At 39.4% G+C, this 25,550-nt stretch overlaps 1 protein-coding gene across 4 annotated transcripts in view; it reads left to right on the top strand.

Annotated features, from left to right (window-relative positions):
• Positions 1-25,550, top strand: part of gdpd4a (glycerophosphodiester phosphodiesterase domain containing 4a) — a 91,429-nt gene that overhangs the window by 60,415 nt on the left and 5,464 nt on the right. For all 4 annotated transcript variants that reach the window (XM_039744224.1, XM_039744226.1, XM_039744225.1 and 1 more), the window contains exons 4-13: positions 675-768; positions 1,742-1,801; positions 4,275-4,373; positions 4,754-4,847; positions 7,768-7,913; positions 8,080-8,162; positions 14,804-14,954; positions 20,120-20,341; positions 20,843-21,000; positions 23,579-23,726. In XM_039744224.1, the coding sequence (XP_039600158.1) occupies positions 675-768; positions 1,742-1,801; positions 4,275-4,373; positions 4,754-4,847; positions 7,768-7,913; positions 8,080-8,162; positions 14,804-14,954; positions 20,120-20,341; positions 20,843-21,000; positions 23,579-23,726 (1,255 nt within the window). The remainder of the gene's footprint in view (positions 1-674; positions 769-1,741; positions 1,802-4,274; positions 4,374-4,753; positions 4,848-7,767; positions 7,914-8,079; positions 8,163-14,803; positions 14,955-20,119; positions 20,342-20,842; positions 21,001-23,578; positions 23,727-25,550) is intronic.

Raw genomic sequence — 25,550 nt, 5'->3', positions numbered from 1 at the left:
TGTATAGGTACATATAACATTACACACACTGTATGATAATGGTTTGAAAGGTCTCATTACAAAAAGCCTTGTGTTTTTATTTATTTACTTTTTTAATGCTTAGTTTCATCCAAGTTTGTTTTTTTTTTTACTCCAAACAGAAAGATCTTTCCCCTGAAGTAATTTTGACACTTGTCCAACTTTCTGCCAAAACTGGATGACTGCCAGTGAATCCATCTACTTGTAGTTTCTCTCTGTTCTGTTTTAGACCCATATTGGTAAAATAGGTCATCTTATGATTGTTTTAAAGCACTTTCACATGTAAGACATCGGGGAGTAGCTGTTTTTAGTTTGTATCACTGAGTATAATGTGCTGCTTTAACCTTGCAAGGACATAACTATCTCAGAATCTGCTATCAATAGATGAAAGACCGGTTTCTTAACCACTGCTATTTTAGAATTCTCACCAGCATTTATTCAGTTTTAGCTTTGTAATTGAATATGACGGGGAGTGATCTAATGTACAAGCCCACTTCAAGAATTCAGTATTCCTATGTTTGTATAACAGATGCTCTTTTATTCTGTTCATTCTTCAGGATAGCTATCCATAAACACTGATTTCTAGTGTCTAAAACATCACCCTTTACGATTACCCATATAACCCAGCCAGTCTCTTTCTTTTTTTTTTCTTTCAGGTTCAGCTATAGGAGTTCTGGCTTTTGGTTTCCCTGGTCTTTGCTGGTGTTTGTACTTGCTATAGTGCTGTTCTCTTATGTGGCTCTTCTGCTGGTATGTTCTTAGTTCAGACAAACATATTTACAGTATTTCATATCTTATGTATCGCCCGGTCTGGTGCTTTTCTCCAATAACCTTTCTCCCTTATTATTTCAGTTCTAGTGACATGTGTACAATTGTGACTTGAACAGTAGATATAAGAATAGAACACATTAAATATTTCTCTTAAATGCTCTGTGTGTGTGTATAATAGGGATTGGTAGCATAGTAATAGGTTAACAATACTAATTTCAGTAGAGAAAAACAATTTTTTGTGCCTTTAGAACATTCATTTTTGGTACAGCGTGTCTATAGTCTGAGATTATGTGAGTATTAATGCATTGGACATTGCTATTGATCATTTTATTTGGGACTGGTGAGAAGTCTGCTTTCACCAGGTTCATACAAATGTTAAAAAGAACTTCCAAAACCACATTAATGACTGTAATACTCTGCTTAAACAAGCTAAAGTTTATCAGACCAGATAAGCAATACATAGCAAAATAACAAGGTGAATTTCTGATTGTATTGTTTGTAAGATGCCTTAAGACAAAGACAAAGACTGAGAAAAAGCCTCTTATCTTCAATATTGCTTATCTTTTGGTTTAATATGAAGTTTAAAAACAAGATTCTCTCTCAAACCTTTTTCTCGTCTTTTTATTTAACGACAGTATTTTATGTTTTTTTGTTTTTAAATCAAAACTTTGTCAAATTTATCTTGAGCAATGACAATAGTTACCAGGATTCACTGACATTTATTGGCCTTATGTTTCCAAAGTGAAGTTACATTCAGTTGAGATTTGAGGAATGACCATAGTTGCTGAACTATTGGAGGAGAGAACAGGAAATCTACACTTTTCTTTCCCTAACTTTAATTCCTTATGAACTTTAAAAAATGAACTGGTATGACTGATTTCTCTCTTGTGCTGGCAGAGACATTTTATTGCCATCCAATCCTCTGACACTTTTCTCTGTGTGTATTAAACAGGTTTTGGCCGTATGCTTACTTTCTGAAGGCCAGCGTCTCTACCTTCACTGGAGCCACAAGGTATGATCTTTTCGAGTATAATGGTTTTCTAAGAAGTCCAACAAGGAATCCCAGTATCCAACATTTCTCTCTATCATATAAACAAATCCTGGGAAGAGACAAGACTTTTTCAGACTTTGTGCCAAGAGATTTAACTGCGCCCACGGTCCACTCACCTCTCATTCGTGTGAATGCTATTGTCAGACACAGTTCCTGTGCTCTCCGCTCTTGTAAATTTTTATGTTTTCTTCATTTTAATACAAGACATACAATCTCTACACTTCCTTCGATGTAGTCCTTTTCTGGACAATAGTTTTATACGTTCTATAACGTCAACGACTAAGCGAAGGAAAAAGGGCAGTGTGTCAAAGATGCCCATAAGCATTTTAGAGAAAAGAATTTAAAAAATAACAATAATAATCTAAGTGCAAATTTAGAAAATAAGGAAAGTTATAATGAGCCCGGACCAAGTGGAACTGAAAAACTAACAGGTCCAAGCAGGGGCGGTAATAAAAGACAGAGTAGAAGACAAAGTAGAACATCGTAAAGAGGTTCAAAAATGTTGCAAACACATGCAGAGCAGGTTAGAGATTATGAAAGTACTAAAATTCAAAAGTCTCAAACTGATAGTAAAGATCGCATTAGCACTAACAAATGGAAATTATTACTCCTGTGAAGTAACAGAACAACGAAAAGAGATCAAATATATGGACATAGGCGATATGGCAAAAGTATATTGATGTTGTTTGGCTTTAAAGTTTGTCAGAGACTTGCAGATTGTCTTATTCATGTTGCCATCAGGGAAAAGTAGTGTTTCTTCCCAATGAAGAGGCATATCTGCGAGAAATAAAAGTTTTGTTATTTGGTGAAGGTGAAATCCACAAACACTACAGGCAAAGTATCTGAATCTACGATAATCTGTTCATGTTCGCATTATTCAATGCTCAAAACGTTGATTTACATCTTGCGTTATGAGAATCTGTGGTCCTGCAATAATTAAAGCTATTAGAAGTTTGATTTCAAAGAAGCCACAATTCGCTCAGGTTTATATTTATGATCATAGAGAAGTGAGGCAACATAGAATCGAAAGAGTTAAATGATTGTACATATTAGAAATTCCACAGCCAATAATGAATACAAATCCATAAGTCCAAAAGTATCGCACTTTACACAATTTATCCTCAAAACACGGACAAAGAAGTTTTCTTGGATTTCTATATGAATCCGAAAGATCATGCTTACATATATAATAAACCAATATGTGACGAATTATTATGATAATAGTTTTGAAAGACGGGGATATCAAAGACAGAGTTGATATTTGTGTTTATCCAAAAGCACAGCATGATTTGTTGCATGTGGCAGATCCGGGAAATGACTAGTGTGTAGGGTCCGCACGGGGGTTGGCAAGCAAAGCGAGCAGGGGGCAGAACCTGCTAGTACTTCCATATTAAAGTTTTTTGCTAGAATGTAATTTTTATTTTTGTTTTTTTGTGTTTTTCTGTAAATGTTCACATTTTAACATTCTGTTGTAAATTGAGTGAAGTAGCATTTTAGGTTTTATAAAGTGATCTGTTTCTTTAGGTAATGCCACATGGTGATGAAATTAATATAACATTTTAATTTGATTGAACAAAGGGTTGAAGTTTCTAAAAAGAGAATTTTAAAGAACTTAGAAATGCTTTACTTTCAGATAAGATTGTGCTCTTAATGTTAACTTTTTTTGGTGAACTTTTCATGACAAATATTATGGTAGCAACAGACAATGTTCTTAAGACCAGGCCTCGTTAACACCAGTCAGAGGATTTATCTCCTTCATCAGCATCCCCCTTCTATACTGTGGCTGCTGTGCTGCTCCATTTGTCAGCCTCCTGATTGCTTCTAATCTTGCTTGTCAACAAGACCTCAAGGCAATTAACTTTTTTCACTTGAAGCAGTGGGCTCTAAGAGTAGGAACATTGGGTCAGCCCCTCCTTTTCTGATAGGAGAGGCCCGTGACCTTGGATCTCAAGCTGTCAGAAGATTCTGTCTTAATTGTGTTGTACAAAGATCTAAATCTTCTCAGTGGGCTTGAGATATCAGGGTCATGAGGTCACAAAAGCAGACAGCAGAGAATTCAACCCTTGGATATCCAATCTGAGCTGTCTTAGAGTAGTGCTATTCTGTTTATAAAAGTTAAAAATGAGATACAATACTTTCTTCCCAGACTACTCAGTCTTTGCAAGGACCAGATGGCATAGAACAGCCCTGGCCCTGAAACCCTTGGCTCTGGCAGCACCTTCCACAAGAAGTCCAAATTTGTCAAAATGTTTTGTGACAAGAAGACATGGGTCACTGCTGTATAGCCAGGAACAGAACCCTGCTGGATCTTAGATTCAACTATAGCCTGGAGTTAATGTGTGTATTTAATTTAGCAACCTGTGTTTTCTATACTGTAATCTACAAAATATTTTTTTTAGAAATATCAATATTGTACAGTACTTCTCTTTTTCAGGTTGGAGTTGTTGTCACTTTGGGATTTTCGGTTGCTGCTATAGCGATTTTTTCTGACCGGTGGAATGAAGAATGGACTACACTTCTACTGTCCTTCCAGGTAGGTTGTATTTTCACAGCAAGGGTGCAGGTGAGGGTGCTTTTTACTCAAAAAGTAGAAGTTCTTAAAACCGTACTTACTTCATGTGTTGCATATTCTAGACTGACTATTCCATTTGTTGTGCAGTGAAACTATGGAGTCACTTTAGGATGTACATATTTTGCAATTATTGTGTACATATAGGAAATTAAAATAGGTGGTGGCTTCTCCTAAATTGAAATAAATCTTAAATCCCACATTAAGTGTAATGAGTTAAGTTTCCACAAACTGAAATCTTTGAAGAGATGCCCTGCCCTGTCACTGACTCCCTAAGCAAACCCCCTAGACTTGATCGTCTGATTGTTTCCCACAAGTATTGCTGATGTTTTTTTCCCCTCTAGGTAACTGCACCATACCTACAGATCGGTGGGGTGGCAGTTATGACACTGATTTCCTGGCCTGTGGCAATGCATGTATCCCGGATGAATAAGAAGGGTAGGTATTGATGCTGACATACAAACATAATGTGAAGGTTCAAGCAGACAACATTGCCTTCAGGCAAACATTTGGCTAATTTTGCCTTCCTCATAAGTTCAGTGTGGTGCCCAGCTCCTTAAAAATGTAGACGGTTTGTTTAGTTTCTTACCTTTCCAGTGTATGTCTTTAGCATTTGAGTACATTTACCTAAAGTAAATGACTGAATTAAAGAGAATCTATGGTAATAATTGTTATCCATCCATCCATCCATTATCCAACCCGCTATATCCTAACTACAGGGTTACGGGGGTCTGCTGGAGCCAATCCCAGCCAACACAGGACACAAGGCAGGAAACAAATCCTGGGCAGGGCGCGCTCACACACACACACACACACCAAGCATACACTAGGGACAATTTAGAATTGCCGGTGCACCTAACCTGCTAGTCTTTCAACTGTGGGAGGAAACTGGAGCGCCCAGAGGAAACCTACACAGACACGGGGAGAACATGCAAACTCCACGCAACAAACCCGGGTCTCCTAACTGCGAGGCAGCAGCGCTACCCACTGTGCCACCATACCGCCCATATGTTATGTTGGAAGCAATTGATATGTTGAAATGATATGTTGCCTGGAAATGCCTTAAATCTCTTTCTTTCTTAATTTGAAAATTTGATCCAGTGGGTCATATTGAAAACTAAACACGCATTGCTTGGCTGCCACCTGACCCTTTTTATCCTGCAAAGTGAAATGATGATATAACTCAGAGGTTTTGGCTAATTATTGTGGCTTATATTTAAACTCGGTAGTTCTGTATCTCAGCACACGATCCTGTTATCTTTTTCTGCAACACAGTGTATTGTGTATTGGAACACTAATTGTTCAAAGAGTGAATATTATTCTGCTAGATTAAGTTGATAATTTGGAAGAAAAATGAAATGAAGAAGTAGTTTTATTTTGCGGAGTGTTTTGCCATAGTAACGCAGACTTGTTTGGAATTGCCTTGATCTCTCCTCTTTGTTTCACTGCTTTCAGTTTCTGCCCCAGTGACCAGGCAGGCGTCCAATTGTAGCAGGCTTTATTGTTTTACTCAGAAGTGACAGCCAGCGATAGCATTTTATGACACTCAAACCGTGTGACCCTTTGTGGATTTACTTGCTTAGAAACAAGCATAACAATTGTTGCTTGAGGCCAGCCTGACAGTTGCACTGTATTTAAAAATAAATAAATAATGAAAACCGAAAAGCCTAGTCTAAAATGGATATTTTGTGGTTAGTGTGGAAGACTCTGAAAATGAAATAACCTTTAGAATCAGTACTGAATGTAAGGGCACCAGTAGATTTATCTGATTGTTCTTCACTGGTGTTTGAAGTGCATATTGTACAATAACCCTGTGTGATTTTTTTATTTTTTTTTAATCTCCTTCTTCCTGTAAGGAATGTATCACTCATTCTGCTCCACAGTAGTACACTTCATTTGGACAGACTTGTGTGACCTTCTGTAATCTGTATATGCAACTCTATCTGTGGTTAATGTACCATAAATATGCATGGGAATATGCAAATTCATATTGTCCCATTTAAAGACATGGTGTAGTTCACCTTTGGGGAATTAATTTATTTTAATGAGAGACATATAAGTAAGAAAAGCATGTTTTGTTTGAATATAAGTATTTCTGTTATGGGCCTGCAATTTTGCATTCTGCTGCTCAGTCCTTCATTACTCTGCTAATGATGTCTATGGAAAGACTAGTAGCTATTATGGTGAAGAAACAAGCAGCCTCAGTATATGACTGTTTTATTTACACATCAGTTATATGTCTAGCTGTACATCTCAAGGGCAACAGCAAAAAACTAAATAAAACGCGAATGTCTACACAAGAGAACGAGAAAAGAAATTTAATTGGTTTCCACTACCATTGCTTTAAAACAGACTTTAATTGCTTTACTTGTTGCCTGGTTGATACAGTTAACTTAAAAGAGCTATGTCTGTGTGCTGTATCAATATAATCCTTGGAGGGAAAAAAAAAAAAAAAAGCCTGTGCACAACTGCAGTTTTGCTAATTAATGTCAGGTCTCCCTGCCATCATTTCCTCTGCTGCTGATTTGCTCTTAATTCTCTTGTGTATAGTAGTACAGCATTGGTTGATGGGTTGAGCAACACTAGTCTTAATAATTGAAAAATGATTAGTCCTTATGCTGATGATCACCTAGTTGAAAATCTTAAAAGGATCCACATGTCTCTTTGTGAATCTGGCTTTTGGTCTAATCGGTATCCATTATTGTAGTGGTGTTTGCTGTTTGTATTGTTGAATGTACTCTTTGGGACGCTGGTCAGTTGAAGTGTGAGTGTGTTAGCTTCTACATTACTGGCTACCGTCCATCAACCAAATCTACTCATTCCTAGTCTTAGTACAGACGACTGTCATAGTAGAATAAACACACTAAATTATACAAAGTGAAATATCTACAAATATGAAGCACATTTAAGCCAAGAGGAGTGAAACCATGCCATATGGGTCATCCGCATGAATGCAGTACAATCGAGGTGGAGCTGCACTGAGGAGTGAAGTGGGTAGCACAATAGCCAAAGAAAAATAGTTATTACTTTTTATTAGGGTAAGAAGTAAAGTCAGAAGATGGTTAAGGACTGTTCAGTATGCTATATGGCAGAATGATTACTGTCATTTATTTCATAACCCTCTAATCCTTTTGTCTTGTTTCGTTAGAATTTAGAAGATCTTTTAGTCACTCATTAGTGTATTTTGCAGGATGTGGAGGAAGTTGCTGCCATTCCAAAGCCAATGAAGTAAATGACCAGGCCCTGCTTTTTTGCACATTGTTTGTTTGGTAGTAATATACAGTTCATGGTGCCATGGCCGGTGTCTCTCTGTATGTCATGCTGGTATGTAACAATCTCTGTTCCGCCTCTCTTTCAGTATACCAGGGGCTGACAATGGCGATATATTTTTCTGTGTTGCTGACATTGTTTCTGCTCCCTCTTGGATTATATTCTTCCTGCATTAAAGAAGAGAAGTCTTTTGGAATTAAACCGTTGCTTATTGGGCACAGAGGTGCACCAATGGTATGTGCCTTCTGATTATTGTACTTGTCTACATTTTTATTATGAGACTTGCTTGCATTGGATAGGCACCATTATGGGTACAATAACATTTAGATATACAAGTAGATTGTACTTAATGTTATGTGAAATTCCTTTATCTAATGGAGTTGTCTGTCCTTAATGGCAGCTAGCACCAGAAAACACCAGAATGTCATTTGAGAAAGCCATTAAATTGGAAGCTGATGGACTGGAGACGGATGTCACTATTAGGTAAGTCCCTAAACACTGATTGTGAATAGAGGCGGCTGCCATGCATCGGGTCACCCAGTAGGAGTAGCTTATAGTCAGGGTATCCTGTGAAGACCATAATAGTGCCCCGTGTGTAACCACCATTTGTAAATGGGAGTCTTGGCTAAACGGTGGAATGCTGCATGTGAGGATTGTTTTCTGTATAAACCGTGCACTTTTGACAAGAGATCATCCACATTAAATGTGCAAGTGGTTAATCTTTAAATGTACAAGGTAATGACTCATAATTGAATCTAAAAAGGAACTTTGACCCTTAGCATAAACTACCTGAAATACCAGGCATTGCCTGGGAGGAAAATAGTGGTTTTTTTGGGTTTTTTTTTTTAATTGTTTGAGACAAATATCATTTAAAAAAAAACAAAAAAAACAAAACACAACTTTAAAAATAAAAATAAATTAACAAACAATGAAGACTCACTAATATCGCTTGTATTATTTACTGAAGTGCCTTGTTATATACAGTGTTTTTAGTTTTTCCATCTTTAGCCATAAAGATTCTTAGGACTTTGTACCCTTGAACATGCCACATAAAGTTGTCCATGTGAGAAACAGACTGTGTCCAAATTGATTCCAGTAATTTTTAATGATTGTGCAAACGTTTCCGAGCGTCAAGTGGATGATAACAGACATACAAGATTGAATGTGCAATTAGGCTCTTCCGATTGAATCAACAAAACGTTAAAATATTTTATAAGTTAATTATCATAGCTATATTTGTTTATCCTTTACCTTCAATTTTGATAAGTTATTTAAATTACCTTTTTGATTATGAACGCTTGCCCACCACTCTTGGACACACCAAACCAATCAGGTGCTGGAGGGGATGTCAGACCTCCCTGCCCCTCATAGCCAGAGTCACTCAATCAGCGATGCCGTATGGACAGGCGCCGAGGCAATGCCCGCCCACGACTCTGACATGCCACACACCCTGCGTCAAATGACACGAAAGGAGGCGGGATAGCGTCTGCCAACAGTAGGAGTCAGATGACCTCGATGGCGATGATGCCGCGAAGAAGGAAGGGGAAAGGACTTAATGTACTGGTACCTGGGAAAATAAAAGATTATTAAAACCATGACAGCCTGTGACAGTCGTCTCCCTTTCTCCCTCCTCCCGCTTCTTACTGTGCTGGTACTAATGTGCTGCTCCATGTCCAGCTTGTTGTAGCTGTATTCGTGACAGCACTGCAAGTCCTGCCTCCTGGAGTCTCAATGGTCAGTCAGTCATTCAGTTCACACGATCAGCACAGCTCACGCCTCCCGTGTGTGTGTGTGTGTGTGTGAGATACTGATTTGACTGACTGACAGGATCAGATCATCAAGGACAGGTCCAGACAGAATTCAATTCCATCACCAGAAGTGTTCTAGGTACCGTACTTCTACAACAAAATGTTTTTAAACAAAAAACAAATGTACAGTGGTATATTAAAAAAAATTTAAAATAAAAAAAGCCCTGCCTAGGTGCTTTTTTAAAGGACACTAACCAGCAGCACTTACAAAACAAAATACAGTGGAACCTCAGTTTGCGAGCATAATTCGTTCCGGTAACGTGCTCGCAGTCCAAAGCACTCGTATATTAAAGTGAATTTTCCCATAAGAAATACCGGTAATGGAAACTCAGATGGTTCGTTCCACAACCCAAAACTATTCATATAAAAATGATTAATACAAAATATAAAGTAAAAATACATAAAACAAATTAACCTGCACTTTACCTTTGAAAAGAATCATGGCTGGTGTGAGTGAGTTTCTAAACTCTTGTGGGATTCCACCCAACGTGACGACACGCGGAAGAGTGTCCCAAAGCAATCGCAGTCTCCCAGCCTCCCAGCGCTGTAGCAGTTCGCCGTAAACAAGAATCCGAAAAGATCGCAGACATGCTATAAGCGCCTGCCGTCAATGAATGATACAAGGAACATTATAAATGCGCAGGGCATGGTACTACTTGGCCACGGCCCTGCCTGATTGCTGTGTATGTGTATAGGAGAGTGGCAGATCCCATAAATAACCACGCTGTTGCTGTTTCAAGCTGAATAAAGCTGGTGCTGCTAAAGTACCGTACTGAGACTCAGCTTCGTGTTTTGGGGTGCAAGACGTCAAAGACGAAAAGATTAGCATATAAAATTCCGTTTAAACTGGAGGTAGTAAAATATGCAAAAGAACATGGAAACAGAGCAGCGGAGAGACATTTTGGGCCACCTCCAACTGAAAAAATGATAAGAGAGTGGAGGAAACAGGAGGATCAGCTGCAAAAACTTGATAAAAGTACCGGTAAGCACATATTGCGTGGGCATGCTGCAAAATGGCCACAGTTAGAAATGAACATGAAAGAATGGATCACACGTCACCGGAATATGGGCTTATCAGTTTCTACAAAAATGATCATCTATGAAGCCAAACGCATTGCTGTAGAGAAAGGCATTAAGGATTTTACTGCCTCACCATCATGGTGCTATAGATTTATGAAGAGAAGCGGCCTTGCTATGTGCACCAAAACTAGAATTGCACAAAAAATGCCACAAGAATATGAATCGAAGATTCTGTCTTTTCATAAATTTGTAATTAATGCTAGGAAAAAAAATGATTTTCCAATGGACCAGATTGGGAACATGGATGTAGTCCCACTAACCTTTGATGTGCCATCTAATAAAACGGTTGACCTCAAAGGTGCCAAAACAATAACCGTGAAAACCTCAGGACATGAGAAAACACATTACACTGCTGTGTTGTCCTGCTGTGCTGATGGCACCAAATTGCCACCGATGCTAATTTTCAAAAGGAACACCTTTCCAAAAGATGTTATTCCACAAGGAGGAGTTGTACATGTTCATGGAAAAGGATGGATGGACGAAAATGGAATGAAAGTATGGATTGAAAAAGTGTGGTCCAAACGTCCTGGAGGGCTTCTGAAAAAATCTGCTTTATTAGTGCTTGACCAGTTCAGAGCACATATTAGCGAAACAACAAAAAACAGATTTAAAGAGGTGAAGACTCATCTAGCTGTAATTCCTGGGGGTCTTACCAGCCAGTTGCAACCACTCGATGTTTCAATCAACAAACCATTTAAAGTCTTTATGAGAGAAGAGTGGAACAAATGGATGGCTACTGGGAATCATGATCTGACTCCTACTGGACGAATGAAGAGGCCCTCTATCACTCAAGTTTGTGAATCGGCTCAAACATCATGGCAGTTAGTGAGGGAGGAAATCGTTGCACGATCATTCAAAAAATGTGGCATTAGCAATGTCTTAGATGGAACTGAAGATAATATCATATATGAAGATAGCGAAGAAAGTGATATAAGTGATTGTGAGCAACTGAGCTTCATAAATTCTGACACTAGCGATGATGAATTTTTGGTTTCCAGAAAACTAGAAAGTGCTTGAGCCTGTAAGTCTTTGCTCATTTGTTAATGGAAGTGATGATGGTTCTTAATACCAGGGCTGTGGAGTCGGAGTTTTAGCCGAGGAGTCAGAGTCTGAGACAATTTTGGGTACCTGGAGTCGGAGTCGGAGTTGGCAAAAAGTTAACCGACTCCGACTCCTACTAAATTTAAATGGGAATTAAAAAAGTAAGTTGAAATGTCCCAATTCACAAACAGTCATAATGAACTACTTCTCTGCTGTAAGAATAAAGCCCAATGCATGCAGTGCATAATGTTACCACAAAACGAACATGTCAAGTAACCATGAAGCATGCTTTTCATTGACTGTATGCGTCACTATATGGGATGTAATGCACAGGTAAGGTGCGGCACCGCTTTCCATTGTGTCGTGTTCCACTGTTACAGGGAACTGTGAACCTAGCCTAAAGCCCCCCATACATTTACAGATGCACTGCCGATTTTTCGCCCGTTCAACAAGTCATCACGCGTCAAACGCCTGAAAAATCATCTGGTGTGTTCTCAGCTCCGTCAGCTCCCCTTCGCTATGCGCTAGTGAAGGGGGCCGAAGGAGCCGAGAACACAGATCTCCCTACCTGTCTCCAGCAGAGGCTCGTTCTGCTGATCAGCTGGCCGGTGAGTGACACAATGCACTAAACTTCCGGCTAGCAGACAGAGGCATCACATTACTTTGGATGGGGGCGGTGGTCGAGATTTTCGGCAAGCTGGATCTGCCCGTCCATGTGGACACCTGCAATCTGCGGCCGCCAATCAATTGTGTTTGTCTTTAATCTGGCATTATAGTAGAGTGTTGGCTTCCTAGCCAGTAGTTCTGTGGTGAAATGACAGGTATGTTGCCTTCCTTTCCTTCAATGGATGTAGAAAATACATTAGCATAGTATATACATACAGAGGAGTCGGGGAGTCGGAGCATTTATCTACCGACTCCACGGCCCTGCTTAATACCACTGTTGAGTTTATGCTGTTAAATATTACCGTATTTTTCTATATTTTAATAAATATTTTAGTATACCGGTACTATTTGGTTCAGAATATTTTTTTCTTGTGTTCCTGCTCTAAAAACTGGGTGCGTCTTATGGTCCGAAAAATACGGTAAGTGTCAGTCGCCGTGCCTCACTCATATAGTCAACATCCGTACAAGCATATACTGTTTATTACAGCATTGTGACCGTGTGTGTGTGTGCTGCGACATGCGAGTCCCCGTCTTGCACCCCAAAACATGAAGTGGAGTCTTAGTACTTTAGCGACACCAGCTTTATTCAGCTTGAAACAGTAACAGTGCGGTTATTTATTGTAGTGGGATCTGCCGCTCTCCTATACACAGACACAGCAGTCAGGCAGGGTCATGCCCAGGTTAGTGGCCAAGTAATACTATGCCCTGCACGTTTATAATGTTTCTTGTATCACCCATTAACGGCAGGCGCTTATGGCATGTCCGCGATCTTTTCGGATTCGCTTTTACGGCGAACTGCTACAGCGCTGGGAGACTGCGATTGCTTTGGGACACTCTTCCGCATGTCGTTCTGTTGGCTGGAATCCCACAAGAGCTTAGAAACACACTTACAGCAGCCATAATTCTTTTCAAAGGTAAAGTGCAGGTTAATTTGTTTTATGTATTTTTAATTTAGATTTTGTATTAATCATTTTTATATGACTAGTTTTGGGTTGTGGAACGAATCATCTGAGTTTCCATTATTTCTTATGGGGAAGTTCGCTTTGATATACAAGTGCTTTGGATTGTGAGCACATTTCCGGAACAAATCATGCTTGCAAACCGAGGTTCCACTGTATTAAAATTTTCAATGCTTACTTGTTAGGTTGACAGAGATTGAGCTTGGAATTCTACCCTGTTCACTTACCACAACAAATGATCAGAAAGGCAAGGAAGTTAAATGTGTATTTCTGAATGTTTCATTTATATTGAAGCAAAATGTCTTTGTTTCTTCTGATGTGAATCGAAACGCAGTGTTGTGTTTTCCATATTGTATGTTCTGTAACACACAATCTTTTACATGGAAGGTTTCAGTGGTTCAAAGTTTTTACTCCAACTGATTTGATAGCAGGTTAGCAGTTAAAACTGTTGTAAAGGTGATCAGGGTCAGGACATTATTCAGACAGAAAACCATGCATAACCTTCCCCAGTAGGGAGTCCACAGGGAGATGCTAGTAAAAGCATCCTTTGAGTTACTGGATGTAAATAGCGGCAGGACAATAAAGTTGAGGCCTGTTGAAGCCTGCAAGCTTGTCTAGCCCTTTAGTTAGAAGTGGGGTAGCTGTCTGGCAGGATTACCTGAGGCCACTAGAGGGAGCTCAGGGCCAACAACCTTAGGGGTTTTGTAGGGTCATGCCTACCCGGAGGTGCTTCAGAGGAGTTTGGATTTGCCTCCTATGCCATGAAACCTTCATTAATCAGATGTTATGAAACCTGAATTCCCTTAGATTTTTTTAATTTCTTTGGCATTTTTTGTGTTTGGGTACTGCAAGAGCGCAACCTAGCCATATTACACACAAATGTATGCTTCTGTATGTAACATCACGCTTCAGAATGACTGTTGCTGCAGGAACAGTCTTTTCTGTAGAGATGAAATCTGTTTGGTGTAGTCTCCCAGGTGCCTTGGCCCTGTGTTTACCTGACCTGTTTTAAAGAATAGATTCCTACTGGGTCTCCATTTAGCCCATTAAACTCAATCATATTCATACCATTTTCTGTACTACGTGATTTATGCTCAAGCGGACAAGACCATAAACTTTTTAATGGGCTATCTTAATTTAGTTGTTTTATGTGCAGGTCACATTGTACTACCACACATGCTTCATTTTAGTTTGGATGACTTGTATTCTCTTCCATTACACACCATGCTGTCAAACAGTCCTTCCTTAATTAGTACTCTGTAAATGAGTACCACCTTTCTAATAACCCCACCAGACCAACACACAAATAGTGTAGTTGTGATATTACTTAATTCAGGCCACTTTCAAAAAGTTTGTGATGTTTCTAGAAAGGTATGATATTGATTCAACCCTGTCAATTAGGCCCTTGCTCCTTTGTGTTAGCAGACCATCCATAAAATAAATTGTGAAAATATTGCAGGACAATTGCACCTCCACCTGACCATCTGGACTGACTTTATAAGTGGTAAATATATGTAAATCTTGTTTAAAAATCTAGTTTTTCCAAGTGTTTTTTCCTTTCTAATTAAAGCTATGATGGAGAACCATTCTTGATGCATGACAAGAATTTGAAGAGGACTACTAATGTGGCTCAGATTTTCCCAAACCGCTCAAGTCAGCCTGCTGCCTTTTTCACTTGGAGCGAACTGGAAACCCTCAATGCTGGTGCATGGTTCATTGCAGTAAGTGACTTACCATTCACAATGACTTGACTGTGACATTGCACAGTATATGTCAGCTGGATCAGAAAATGGTTGTACATAATCTTGTCATACATGACCAAAGTTGTCATTTATTTTGGTTATACCAGTTCAGGCCTGTGGGGATCTCAAGCCTATGCTGACAACATCTAGTGCAAGGCAGGAACTTGCCCTGAAAGTGAAATCTCTGTCATTGCACTTGTGCTCATACTGCCACTCGCCTACAAGGGCCTGTATTGAGTGGCCAGTCATTTTTTAGCTCAGCTGCTTGCAGCTTTGTCTTGGAGTACAATAATGACAAGTATTTACGTCTAGGCCTCCCTGTGTAGGAACATAAAGTGCATGGATAAATAACCCTGGAGACAAATTAACGAACAACACAATGGCATTAAATGTGCAGCCATGGGAATAGATTGGACTAGTTGGGGAAAACCCACAGAATGTGGAGAATTCACATGAACAGGATCTAGGCTGGCTGGTATCCTGTGTGGCAACAGTGTCCAGCCTAATTTGTACCCCCATGAAGATGAGGTTAACATACATTGCATTGAAACTGATTTGAAACAGATCTTTACAGAAAGTATTTTTTAAATAATTAAGCAAGGAGTACAAGGGTTCAATGTCATGTGCTCACTGCCTCCAGAATGGGAGAAAGCAGGTAGGGGTGTTTTCTGAGCAGAACTCAGCAGCAGGGGTGTTCTAGTACTACTTATCATTATATTCACTTGGTGTTTGCTGTGTTTATGGCTTTTTCTGAGTACTGGTCAAGTATAGGACTCCAAAGGAGTGGGTGTAAAACAGGGGTGCCCACACTTTTTTTTTCGGCTTGTGAGCTACTTTTAAAATGACCAGGTCAAAATGATCTACCCACATTAAAAATTATATTATAATACTAGCCATGTGCGCCCAACTACGTTGCGCGTGTTAAAGTTGTCTGTGAAGGGCTCCCTGTTTAAAGCGTGGCTGCCAGGAACTGGGCCCTTCGTCGCACAGCATTATTATTTTTTATAAGGGAAACAAAATTACAAAAGAAAACCCTTGGATATTGATTCGATGGGAACGGCCTACTCGGAATCACTGTCCGACTAGTAATTATGTGGTGGTGTAGGAGCATTTCTGCTTCTGTCCGTTCACAGTCCGTCTAGTTTTCACAATGCTGTTGTTTCCTCTCACGATGTCTTCTCAACCTTTGTCCAATCTCACAGATTGCTTTGTGGCAATCCAAAGAGTAAGGCAATATACATGGAACAATGGTTATAAAAGGGGGACACATAGGTATCCAGGCTCTTTAAAGCATGAATGGGGATCACTTCACTGACATGTGAGCAAGCCGCGGTACAACTGTGAGACGCACAGCACTCGCCGGCTACAACGTAACAATAATAATTTCCGGAACGTGCTGTTTCATTGTCATAACACTGTCTTTCTTTCATTCATATGTTACATAGGCACGTACCTTTTATCTTCGGCAATCTCATTCTCTAACCAGGCCTCAGGAGCTAACCAGTGTAACACTGCCCACCACCCCTTTCGTTATTCCGGCACATTGTTGACATCCGTGAGTAACAACAACGTACTAAACTGGAAAGTGGTCTACACATGCGTGGAATTCGCGGGCAAACAAAGATCAAGATCTAAATGAAGATCTCTTTAGTAAATTTAAAGCACAAGAATTTGTTTAGTTTGATACATATATGTGTAATGAGTTACATTAACTTGAGTAACTTTTTAAAAAAATTGTACTTCTAAGAGTAGTTTTACTGCACCATACTTTTTACTTTTACTTGAGTACATTTGTGAAGAAGAAACGCTACTCTTACTCGCTATATTGGGCAACACTGGAATCGCCACTTTTTTTCCATTAGATAAAGTCTGACAGACAATTTTCAATCTGCTCTGTGTAGCGTATGCTGTCAAGTTGCACACACGCCTTCCATTGCGTCTCCAGCTCTGATGCGAGGTTTTGGATGTTCCCCAAATCAAGGTTAGATTGATTCTCAAGTGTTAGAAGAAAAGAGATCTCAGACTGGCTGTCCTGTATGTCAATCAAGTGGCAAATGCCATAGGGAGGATATATGATAGACTTTAAAAACTTTAAAAAAAAAATAATAATAATTTTTTTGAGTGCAATGCGATCTACCTGCACTCCCTTTCCGATCTACCTGTCGATCGTGATCGACTCATTGGGCACTCCTGGTGTAAAACATGTAAAGGACAAAATTGTAGTTTGAAGTAAATCCATGTAATGTGACTGCTTCATAATGTTCTAATCATTTACTATTTTTGTAGCAATTTTCAGTCATAGACTTAATTTATAATTTATTTAGTGAGTTTGGTGCAGTCACAGAAGGTCCCATAATGAAGTTGTGTAGTTTGACATACACAGTAACGTAATTCCAACCAGTCTGTGACTCCCCCTGGCAAAATTAAACAGATTTGGATTTGCCTTAAGTCAAAGGAGTGGGCTTGTGTGTATGAATGTGGAGAACCAGTGAGATCTCATACAATAGTACATTGCTTATAATGCAGTGAAGAGGAACCAGGAGTGGTGGGGAGGGGGGAGTTTTAGGACCTCACAAACGGAAGAAAGGCTAGCTGTCTGTCTGTCTGTTTTATGTTTTACGTACCATGAGACCCTTAATACAGCATCGGCTCTGTCAAGCAGCATGTCCTACAGAAGCCTGGAAGAATGAATACTGAGTACTGGTGGGCAAACTTTACAATGGCGGCTGTGCAGACACACTGAGTGACGCACATGCTACTCCCATACCACTTGGATTTCCTGGTGTGCGAGATCTTTGTGTTTGTGCAGGTTATTCTGGGTACAATATGTATTTCCAATAGAGCTGTCACATTCAAATGTGAAACTAGAATATTTCTTTTACAGCTCCTTTTATGATTTGAAATGAGATATGTTTCAGATCTCTCCACTCAACCTTGTATTAATGCAGCTGCCACTGTCATTTGCTGGAGGACTGCTCTGCACAGTAAGGTTCATCCTCTTGGCCTAAGATGGCTGCAGCCAAACATTATGTCTTGATGCCACAAGAGGCGTTCATTTGCCTGTATGTTGAGTGGAGCAGTCACACAAACCCTGCACTAACAAAAAAGTGACCACTGGATGCACAGTTACAGTAATAATAAAAAATATTAATACAAAATATACAGTAGATGACATTTTCCTAATGTTCACATACCACTGAAATTGTATTTTACTTTGAGCCTGCACTTAGTGAAGAGCACTATTACAAAAATCAATTGAATTGTCTTGGGCAACTCCCATCATGAAGGGATCAACAATTCTTTCATTGTATGAGTTTTTGTTTTTCTTCCTTCTTCATATAACTCCTGCCCTAATTTGTCCCACGTCACCCCTTGCTCCTTCTACTAGAGGATGAAAACCAACACTTGCCACAATTCTTTTGCCTTGCTCTCGGATTTTGTTCTGTATTGTTTAGTAGCTTCCCCATAATATTCAAAGTTATTTTTATGAGTGGTTTTGTTACTTGCTTTAAATATACAGGCATCTGCTAAATAACTAATTATAATAAGGAGGGCATACTGTATTGTCACAAAGCAGTCTTTACTACAAGGAGTTGTTTCATCTGTTCTGAAACTGCTAGATCCTTGGTTTTATATAAAAGAGTGATTAGTGTAGACATTATATGCTGTGGCCTCCAGGAGCAACCATAGCAACATAGCCGGGGAACAAAAGAAACCGATCAATGAGTGTGTTTTAACACATGTAAGCCATCACAAGTGATTATTTGGATTTCATTTGAGTCTTCCGGGTATAAAGAGGCCATGTGATTGCTCTGGTCAGCTCTCTTGGTTTCACCAGCTTTAGTAGTACTGGTACTCTTCATTTGACCAACTATCAGTTTATTTTTCATGCTATAATGTCAATCTTAAGATAATGGATGGTTAGTAATAAAACAGCACTTTGAACTTGCTGTCAGCCTGTTTGCTTACAAATCGTGAGGGTTTCTGAAAGCCGAGTTCTTCTGTGTGTATTATACGCTGGTCAGGTACACTGCTGCTACATTGTTAAGCCACCTGAGTGTCTCTCTCCAACTTTTGATTAAATTCATGAAGGTTGTTTGCATGAGTATTGTGCTCAGGTGTATCCTCTGCAGTGCACACACAAGACTAAAGCTTCTAACCCGACATCAGGTAGTGTTCTCCATGACTGGCAAAGTTTTACATTCTGGTTCCCTTTCTTGGTGGCTTTAACTGAAAGGCTTCTGTCAGCACCATGTGGCCGTGCAGGCACTGAACAGCCTTTGAGTGGGGCTTCAAGAGTTATAAAAAAGAAAAGAACCAGAGAGCACTGAAGTGATGTTGTAGCTAAGGCTTAAATTAGGCAGAAGTTAATTTTTTTTATTTTCCTTTTCTAATTGAAATACATTTAATAGCATGGCTAAATATTAGACATTTGAAAAAGTTGTGAATTCTAATAAATATTAAAAATGAATGTTCCTCCTTAAACAAAAGCTGTACATTTCATTCACTATAGCATATTATAAACCTTGCCTTGCCGTGTTGCCTGTATACATTAGATGTTGAAAATGAAGTAGTATTCTTTTCTTTCTTTCTTTTTCTAAAGTACCCATTACTGACCCAGTGTGTTCCCAATGTTCTCTGTGCTGGCCGTCATAAATGGTGACGGTGCATCTCTGTTCAGTCCATGTGTGACTTGTGGTTCCCCTCCGTGTAAAGACCAACTGAAGTACAGACAAAGTGTGTTGAGCTGACTGGCACAGAGAGATTATGAATAAAGTAAATCCTGAAATGTGACAAATCCCACAGTGCGATGACTGACTGTGGAAAGCCAGATTGGTTTCTACCTTGCGCCCAGTGTTCTCTGACGGGGTCCTGGCATCCTGCATCCCTGTGATGGTTTCTGAAAATGGATGAGTGGACTACTGCAGCATTTTCTACAGTTATACCAGGAATTCCACGTCTGTTAGCCAAAGTAATTTATGCACAAGTTGTTACAGCAATAGTAATAACAATAGATTTTTGCTTTTCTTTAAGTTTGCTGTAGTTGTAACTGATGTTGAAACTGAAGCAGTCATGTTTATGGATTTTGTCTTTTGAAGTGTAGTCTCCACAATGTTTCTTTTTTCTTTAATTCTCTTTTGCAGAATGATCCATTTGGAACAAAATCTTCACTGTCATACGAAGACCAGAGACTTGCAGAAAACCAGTCCATTTGTAGACTGATTGATTTCTTACATTTAGCTGATAGTCACAAAAAACTTGTCATATTTGACTTGTATCAGCCTCCTCCTGGCCATCCCTACAGAGATTCCTGGATTAACAGGACTCTGGAAGTCATCAATGAATCCTCCATTGACCCCAGTTTGGTAGGTTTGTGATTATTTCCTTACACAACTGATCTGAAATTAAGTATTGGGCCATTTGTGGTGTGTATGCACTGTACACAGAATGTACTAAATGTGTATTTGCGTGGACACTTCATGACTTTAGCAGCAAGGCTTTGTATTATACTCACTCTTAATATGCAACACGAGACTCTTTGAGCAAATGGGTTAGTTAGCATGGCTTGGAAAACATGAGGGCATAAGCATGAAAGAAAGTGCCTCGATCACCAGTGCAGTCACGCCGTCTCGTTTTTATAGATTTGATATTTGTGTCATGTTGTGACAGTAAAATGTCCTGGCATATGGCCCTCTGCTTTTGCAGTAGAAATTTAGCTTTTCCTTTTCATTGTCAATCCAGTTTGCATAGCTCGGATTAGGCAGCAAAGTGACATTTTCTTAATGAGTGATCCCATGGTGTTCATTCACAAACTAAATGTGACTGCTGGAATGTAACAGGCTGATCTAATGGCTTCTATTTTACAGATTCTGTGGCTGCCACAAGAGCAGAGGTCAATGGTTCAAAGTCTTGTACCCGAGTTCCAGCAGACCTCCAGCCAAAAGGATTCAATCGAGCAGCTAAAGGAGGATCATATTGTCAAGCTGAATCTACCCTACAGTGAAATGTCTGCAGAGCAAATTAGGTAATGAGCCAGGCACGAAGGGAGTGTGGACTGTTTTGAAGTAGTGTGTGTGTTTGTACAATTCGACATCTGCTCAAGTAGACCAGTTTGGACTTACATACAGATCAGTGTATTTGGGTCCATTTTTGTTTTTTTTTTTTTTTTAAAGGGCCCATGTTTTCTTTATTTACAACACACAACGTATTCTGAATAATAACACCTTTTAGATGTTCTTAATAAAGTAAGTGCTCAAGATGGACACAAGTCCAAGTATTTCAAATATAACAAAGTTGACTTTCTCCCAACCTGAAATTCTCATTTATTCCCAATTTAAGTAAGGTAGCACAATAAATGCCTTCGCCATCTACTCGTCATTTCTAAATTCAACACAGCAGATAGACTTAAATTATATTGCTTGTGTGTGATTGGGGTTTGCTACGCAGGACATACATCAGTTATTGGTGAAGCGGGAATGTCTGAATGCTTGGATCATTCTGTACCCTTGATCAGCTCTCAGCATGCAAAACCAGCCAAATTGCTCCAAATAGAAGCAAATCGAGGATCCACCCTCTCTGCTCTTACCCTAAAGAGGACCTTGATGGTCCAGAAGTGAAACACAGGCAGTAAGCAATAACCAAACTCCCCATGCTACTTTTGACTAATGATAAAGAATTACTGTTTCACGTGATAAATAAATGATCATCTGGGCAGACACAAAAAATGCAAGCCATTTGAGTTCTGTGAAAAAAACACAATTTCTTTATGTGATCTGGCCCCTAAAGGTTAGGAAATACAGTAAATTGTAAAATGCAGTTTACATGTCCATTGAGCTGCTCATCTAGATAATTAAGCTAAAGTACGGGTAATTCAGAGCCCTTTTAGTTCCTTTGAATATGCTCATTTTCTTCTACTGATCTTTTGCTCCCAGCTTTCAAACTTATTTTTCAAAATCCACACTACACACTGTAAAGATGGGTTTTGAAAGTAAATATGTGAACCAAAAGAGACTATATGGTGCAATTGTCATTTTCTTTAATGTCTCCTGAAATATCAGTTCTTATCTGTTTGTTGTATAAATGAAAAGTCCACTCCTGAAAAAGATTTGTCAGAGTAAAGATTGTATTCATCATGTGCAGACTTGGAGAAGTGATGTGTGAGGCTTTAAATTGCAGATGTAGCATGTGCTCCTTGTGCTTTGGGCGGATTTTGCTAAATCGAATGCGAATCGAGTCGAAAACTAGAAAGCAAATGACACCTTTGGTCAGCCCTGTGAGGTTTTACAAGCCTCTTGTTTGTCAAGTGTACCAAGTTCAAGTAAGTCTTACCTGCATGTCTATCATAGTTTAGTGGCAGGAATGTAAAAGACAGATATCAGAAAAAGCCAGCATATATAGAATTTACCTGTACATGTAACTTACAGCCAGCATACATACACTTTCTTTTTATGTGTGTGTGTGTGTATATGTATATGTAACAGTGTATACTGTTCTCACATTACACTACGTCTAGTCGCAGGTTATGTCAGACTTGAAAACTGCAGTTGTTGATGTATGCCAGTTTTTATGACTATAAATTGCTAGGACTGTCAAATTACCCGAGTGTGTGATGGCTTTTAAGGACTGTTTAATAACCTGCTGTCTGACAGGGTTGGTGGCATATGAAGGATTTACAGGTGTGGTGACTAGTTATAAAGCCACAGTCTCGGCCTCTTTCTTTCTGTTTTGTCCATTCAGTCATAATACGTAAAACACAAGACATCATCTGTTTTCAAGGTGTAAAACACCCGTGTTCTTCATCCCTTGTGGCTGCATCATGCATGTTGTATATCCGGGTGAGTGCGCATTGATTGTCGTCTCTCATGTATATAGAGTTCACCCATGCGACTTAAGACATCATTATCTGCTTTGTGGGATGAGCATCAGACTAAGTTGCTGGGTTTGTCACACTACACGACTGCCACTCACAATTCGCTAAGATTTTGCAAATGCAGTCTACACTTTAAAATCACTGGAGTCCCGGGTAATGAATGCCACATAAGACAATGCATGCTTGATGCCCACAGAACAGTTATTCTGTGCCACCCTCCGCAGTGCTTTATGATCTTCAGATGAGCAGGTGCCATACCAGCAGGTTATGCAGCCAGTTAGGATGGACCTCGCTGTGCACTTGTAGAAGTCCATGAACAAGTGGAGAGATCAGAGCTTTTCCTCGGATATCTGACTAAGGCTGAGGCTTTGTGAGCCTTTTGACAAGAGCTGAAATGTGTTCTGTCCGATTCAGTTCTTCAGTGATGGTCACTCCAGCAGATTGTATAGCTGCTTAACCCTCTCAACAGCACAGGCATGAGTATGCTTTGTCTTCCAAAGACTATGACCAGTTCCGTAGTTTTTGCTGTTTGTCACACTTTCTCCAGCCTCACCTATGCAATTTCCTGAGATTTTATTTAAGAATTCATAGATTAATGTATAAATTGCCGAAGTACTTAATCTGCACATCTTATACTTGCTTCCTCTGGTTTGAAGTGCCCTTTAAGTGGCTGTTCACGAGTACAAAAACAAGAAGTGTTTATGTACCTTTTTATTTTCTTTCTTTTCTGCAGTGAATATGCTGCTTCTAACATCACAACTAACCTGTATGTGGTCAACCAGCAATGGCTGTACTCTCTGGCGTGGTGTGCAGGAACACACTCCGTTACCACCAATGCAGTCCAAGGACTCAGAAACCTGCAGCGTCCCCTGTTTCTCATGGTAAGCTGGTTTACTTAAATGACAAGAACATTTTGTTCTCCTGTCCAAAATTCAAGTGGAGTGCATTGGCTAGTTTCTTATTTTTTTTTCTGTTTCTTAGCAAGCAACAGGCTCAACTGCTATGAATAAATTAATTCTGTAGACTATTCACTAAGGTGCCACACAAGTTACATGGAGTGTGGCATGGCAGTCAAGGGACTGGACTTTAAAAACAGAAGACTGTAAGTTCAGGTTCTGCCTCTGCTTTAGTGTGACCTTTGTATCTGTCTGTTAACTTGCATTGTAAGAGCACCTAAATGGCTATCAAACATGATGATCTTGTAACTCGCCTTGGGTGAGTAGTGTGAGACAAGAATCTACAATTAAATAAATAGGATGATTTTAATTCATGTTTGGTTTAATTAGAAATGAAAAGGGGCTTAGTTATAGATTAGCGGTCTGCATTCCTGTGAAAGTCCTGCAGGACTCGGGTGGGCAGTTACTGTACAGTTGAGGAAGGGCTGTCAGTCAGAGCAGAAGGGAGCCTGAGAAGAAGATTTCCTCAAAAGCAGTCAAATAGAATTGATGAGGTTCTTTTACAGTTGCAATGTGTTACCCACGTTCTAATCAATAGCACATGCAGTTGAAAAAGAAGACACATCTGTGACGTGTTGGCCTCTTTAGGATTCATTTCAAAAATCAGTTTAAAACAATAACGTGTATGCATAGAAGTTTGCAAAGGTATAATCACGATTGATGCTTTGGATCTCCATTTTTAGTTTTGAGTTGTGAATTGGGACTAGGGACCCATGAGATTTGAATGCCGGACCCTGTCACACTCATGCTGGTGGGAATGGGAGGTGAGGACTGATGAAGGATGAGAAAAGGCATGTGACGTTCAGTAAAACTCCTGCAAGTTTTGTTACTTTGGTTGAATGAATAAAATCCACATTTTTGCTAAAATAGTGTGGTGATTAAATATTAAAATAGTAATCACAACGCTGTCATTTTTAGGATGCCATTTTCCAAAGCCTGGGTATTTAGAAAATGTAGTCAGCAGATGTGTAAAAGGATTGAAACTGGTAAGTAGATAAGGGGGACATTTCAAGCAGATTTCCACTGGTTTTAGATGCACGTAGAGAGGAGCTGAACTATCTGAGCTATGTCAGGTATGGCAAAGTTTGAATGTACAGTGGGGGAGAACAGGGAGAGGTTGTCTGAGATATACTGTATGAGTGGAATCAGAAAGGGAATGTGCCGGGAGTGAGCAGGCATGGAAGAAATCCCGCGTGCAGGCCTGTATTCGCTGTCCTCACTGCTTTTGTGCAGCGCTGATGTTCTTCAGACTTATTCGTTGATTCAAAGGCCTTTTATATGCTGAAGAAATGTTTGTTGTGGGTTTGTTTTTTTTATTTTATTTATTTATTTATTTTTTATTTAAACATTAGTTTAGGTACTGCAAGAATGCATTTATTGCTCTTATGTAACAAGAGCTTAATTGAAAAGTTCTTTTGGTCTTCATTACACTTATAAAACATTAGTAGGTTCATCTCAGTGAAGTGAGGCCTAATAAGACTCTGATGTGCTGGTAAAATGACTTGTTAATATGAACGCTTTGCAAGTTAGAGACACGTCAGACTGCTCTAAAGTGAACATCTCTTAGTAGGCCCCATTGCTGAGATGCATGGCCACTTCACTGATGCTCTGTAAGCGTTATTTGCACCACAAGAAGCCTTTAAGGTCTTGTTACTTAAGAGTAAAGGAGTGATAGACACATTTTTGCAGTACCTATGCTAGTGGTACCTTTTTTTTTTTTGAGTATAAAATGTACTTCATAATAATAGT

Source organism: Polypterus senegalus, chromosome 2 (assembly GCF_016835505.1).
Source record: "Polypterus senegalus isolate Bchr_013 chromosome 2, ASM1683550v1, whole genome shotgun sequence".
NCBI lineage: Eukaryota > Metazoa > Chordata > Cladistia > Polypteriformes > Polypteridae > Polypterus > Polypterus senegalus.
The sequence above is the reverse complement of the archived record's forward strand: the minus strand, read 5'-3'. Positions and strand labels throughout refer to the sequence as shown.